We start from the raw sequence: 3,591 nt of genomic DNA, 5'->3' as shown, positions 1-3,591 counted from the left end.
TCCTAGACATTCGTTTAATTTATACTTAGTGAGCGTTTGTGGTTTTGCACAAGTTTTTCAGAAGTATCAGTTATCGTGTTACTGTTTGAAGTAAACAAGTAATAATACGCTGTTAACACTGACATTTTAAACGACCATATTAATGGTTTGAACGATCGATTTTATAAAATGAGAAAATTTAACTAAGTAGTCAGAAAATTATAACAATAATTAAACATAAAGTATAGCAAGAACAAGAAAAGTGAACCTTTTCAAGTACACTAGAAAATGCTCATATAATTGGTAAAAAGATTACATAAAGGGTCATAATCACTTTTCTGACCTCCCCTTTTTCATAATCATATGTGCTATAATTACTTAAACTTTTCACAGATCAATTGAAAAAGGTCACTACTTTAATAACTTGACTAATAACTAAAAAAAAAATAATAACAATTTCATCCCACCACTACAAATTACTAAAATACCCCCCAAAAATTGTAGGTAAAATTACAAAAATGTTCACCTGTTTTTGATGTTGATTTCCTCCTTATCACTGAGATGTAACAGAGGGAGCAATGATGATGACTATAATATCAATGATGACAATAATCATGAAATTATGGGGATATGATGTAGGGTTAAATTGGTCATTTCCCTTGATTTTTTTTTCTTGGGTTTTTCAATAATTAAAAGTACATCAACTTTTGGGAAGTACATGAAGATGATTAGGGTTTTGTAGTGAAAATTGAGGGTTAAAAATAGTAGAATTATTTGTGGGTAATTGCATGGGAAATGGCATGGATGAAAATTGTAGGTTAATTGAAGGAAAAAGATGATTAGTAGAAGTATTAGGAGAATAATGATAATGATTATCAACCTTATTATTACTACTATTACTATTATTATTACCTAAAGTTTCTAAGGCTTTGACTTGGTTCCTAAGAAACTTGAGATAATTAGCAGCTTCATCAAGCATTGAGGCAGTATCCATCTTACTACCACCAGGCACTAGCTTTTGCAACACTCTTAGCCTCTCACTAATCCTCTCCCTCCTTTGCCTCGCCGCGACGGTTTGTGGATCACTTGATATCCTTACATTCTTCCTCTTAGGCCTCTCCACCAAATCCACCCCGAAATTCACCGGCCTAAAGGCGGCCGCCCTGTATATCATCTCTTTCATTTGTTGAATTGCTTCTGCATCGGGTTCCTCGATTGAGGAACCCGATGAACTTCCTTGCTGGAAGCTTATGTTCGATGAGCCCTTGTGCCGGCCTGACCCATACTTCTCAACATTGTTGTTGTTGCTACTGTTGTTGTTGTTGTTCTTCTTCTGTCTCTTATTGGGTCGCAAACTTGGCGAACAAGAATTTTCCTGGGTGATCCTGAATGGAGGAAACTCTTGATGATCACCTTGGAAATCTTGTTCAATATTATTACTCCTCTTCTTAGGCTCATTATCATTATGATTTTCACTATTGTTGGAATTATTAAAGTTGAAGAAATTTCGACAATCCGAAAAAATCATAGAAATACCATCATCTTCAACTGAAGTATCAGTATTACTATTAGTACCTGATAATAAACACTCAAATGATTGTTGATCAAAAGAGTTATTAGCTGATGAAGTACCCTTATTATTAGTCGATTTATCGAATGGTTGAGATTGACGAATGATGTTATTCGAAAATGGACTAATAATCATAGGAAGAGAAGAGCATATCTGATCATTTCTTGGTGCACCTTCATTATTCCAAGGGATTATTATTCCTTGACCATCATTCTCTTCTTGATGAAGCTCTTCATGGATCGGATCTAAGATCAAAGTTGAAATCGATCTCGATGTTTCGATACCGCATTGTTGATGGTAAATGTTGCTCCATTGAGCCATACTTGTACAACCATCCATTGGATTTCTAACAAAACATACAATATAATGACATATAATTAGTACATACTAATAATAATATGACATGATCAAAAAAATAATTAAAAAAAAAAACTCATATGCTGAGTTTATAATAATATGAAAACTTACTTATTTTTAAGATTTAAAGTTTGCAACTTTAATGATTTGGATGAATGATGAAAAGATGAGCTTGAATTGTTCTTCTGATCTTTCTTATCAACAACGGCATTAACAAACTCACTTTTCAAATTGTATTGTTTTTCCTTGAATGATGATGTTATCTAATGAAAGAACATTGGAAAACAGAATTTCAACTTCAGCCATGGATAACCAACTGTTTCAATATGTTTATATTATACAGAGTATATTATAAAAAAGCAATTGTACAAACAAGTACCAATCGTTGAAAATTTCATTTAGAATTAATAGTTGCGTTGATATATAGTGTAATTTAAAGCATTGCATGTAATATTATAACTAAATCTAAGCGGTCATGAAAGTATGCTCTATAAACAAGAATTACGGTGATAGTGTAATTTGAATTGCAGTAATGGTGAATAGAAATTATTACCTTTGATTGAACAAGAAGTTGCTAGACGGCGAAAAATTGGCTTTTCTTTGATGATATATATATAATTTTTTGATGAATTATTTTTTTTATTGACAAAGTTTATAAACTAGAGAAAAGAGAGTTGAAGAGGTGATATTTATATAGAGAAGGCCAACTAGAGTTGAAGTGATGTATTCATGTATATAAATATATAGAGAGAGACTATATTAATTGCACCCAAAAATAAAATAAAATAAAATAAAATAATATATAACAATATAAAATAACATGAAAATAGGAGAGAGAAAGAAGGGGTGTTGATAGGAAAAGATAAGGGGATTTTGGGTCAGGTTGGTGGGATAGTTCAAGGAAATTTTTATTTATTTATTTATTTTTAACAGATGGGGAGCACAAGATAGCAGAACCAACTATTTGAATCTTTATGATTTTGATAGATTTGAATTATTTTTATTCTATGATTCTTTCAAAAATATTCTTTTTTGATTTGGTTAATGAGCTGAAAATCAGTCAAGATTATTAGGGGTGGATCGAATTTTAAATGTATCCATTATAAGATACCTCCGTCATTTCTTTACCAGGTAATTTACCCGATATTTATTTGTTTATATTAAATTTGTAAGGCCAACTTAATTTGAAAGTCGACGAATTAAAGTGTAAATGGTTACGAAAGGCAGGATATTAGGGATGAATTCAGGGAATAATGTACAAAATTATAGAGTAGTAGATTTTATGTAGTACTTTGTGATTTATACCTTTACTATTAAAAATCTGCCCAATACTACACTAGAAATCATAAAGGTCTGGCCCTTAATCCTGATTGATACAGTATAAAGAAGTGTTAGTTGTATTACTAAATACATGTTCATGTGGTGTATTATCCAAAAATTAAAGGAGAACTAGTGAAGTTACGCTCTAAGCTTGGAACTATATCATTCTTGTTTCTTTACCATGTTATTAAATAATTTTTTGACATTCTTTATAAGCTAGTTGGTCTTTAGATTTCTATTAAAGGAAAAACCTAAGTGATTTAATAACACATTATAACTCATGAACAAAAAGTTCTTCTCTTGAACTTTTAGTGATCTCAAAGGATAATGTCTTTTTAAATATCATAATAATTATATATAATGAT

The 3,591-nt window shown here is 30.8% G+C and overlaps 1 protein-coding gene across 1 annotated transcript; it reads right to left on the bottom strand.

Annotated features, from left to right (window-relative positions):
• Positions 1-226: 226 nt before the first annotated feature.
• LOC145587900 (transcription factor bHLH87-like) lies at positions 227-2,586 on the bottom strand. Its single transcript, XM_081644562.1, has 3 exons — positions 2,460-2,586; positions 2,018-2,169; positions 227-1,895 (listed from the first exon to the last, which is right to left on the bottom strand). The coding sequence occupies exon 3, from the start codon at positions 1,886-1,888 to the stop codon at positions 680-682; it is 1,209 nt and encodes a 402-aa protein (XP_081500688.1). The 5' UTR covers positions 1,889-1,895; positions 2,018-2,169; positions 2,460-2,586; the 3' UTR covers positions 227-679.
• Positions 2,587-3,591: the final 1,005 nt, after the last annotated feature.

The sequence above is a fragment of the Chenopodium album genome, chromosome 17 (assembly GCF_948465745.1).
Source record: "Chenopodium album chromosome 17, dcCheAlbu1.1, whole genome shotgun sequence".
NCBI lineage: Eukaryota > Viridiplantae > Streptophyta > Magnoliopsida > Caryophyllales > Amaranthaceae > Chenopodium > Chenopodium album.
This window is presented reverse-complemented; position numbering and strand designations above follow the sequence as displayed.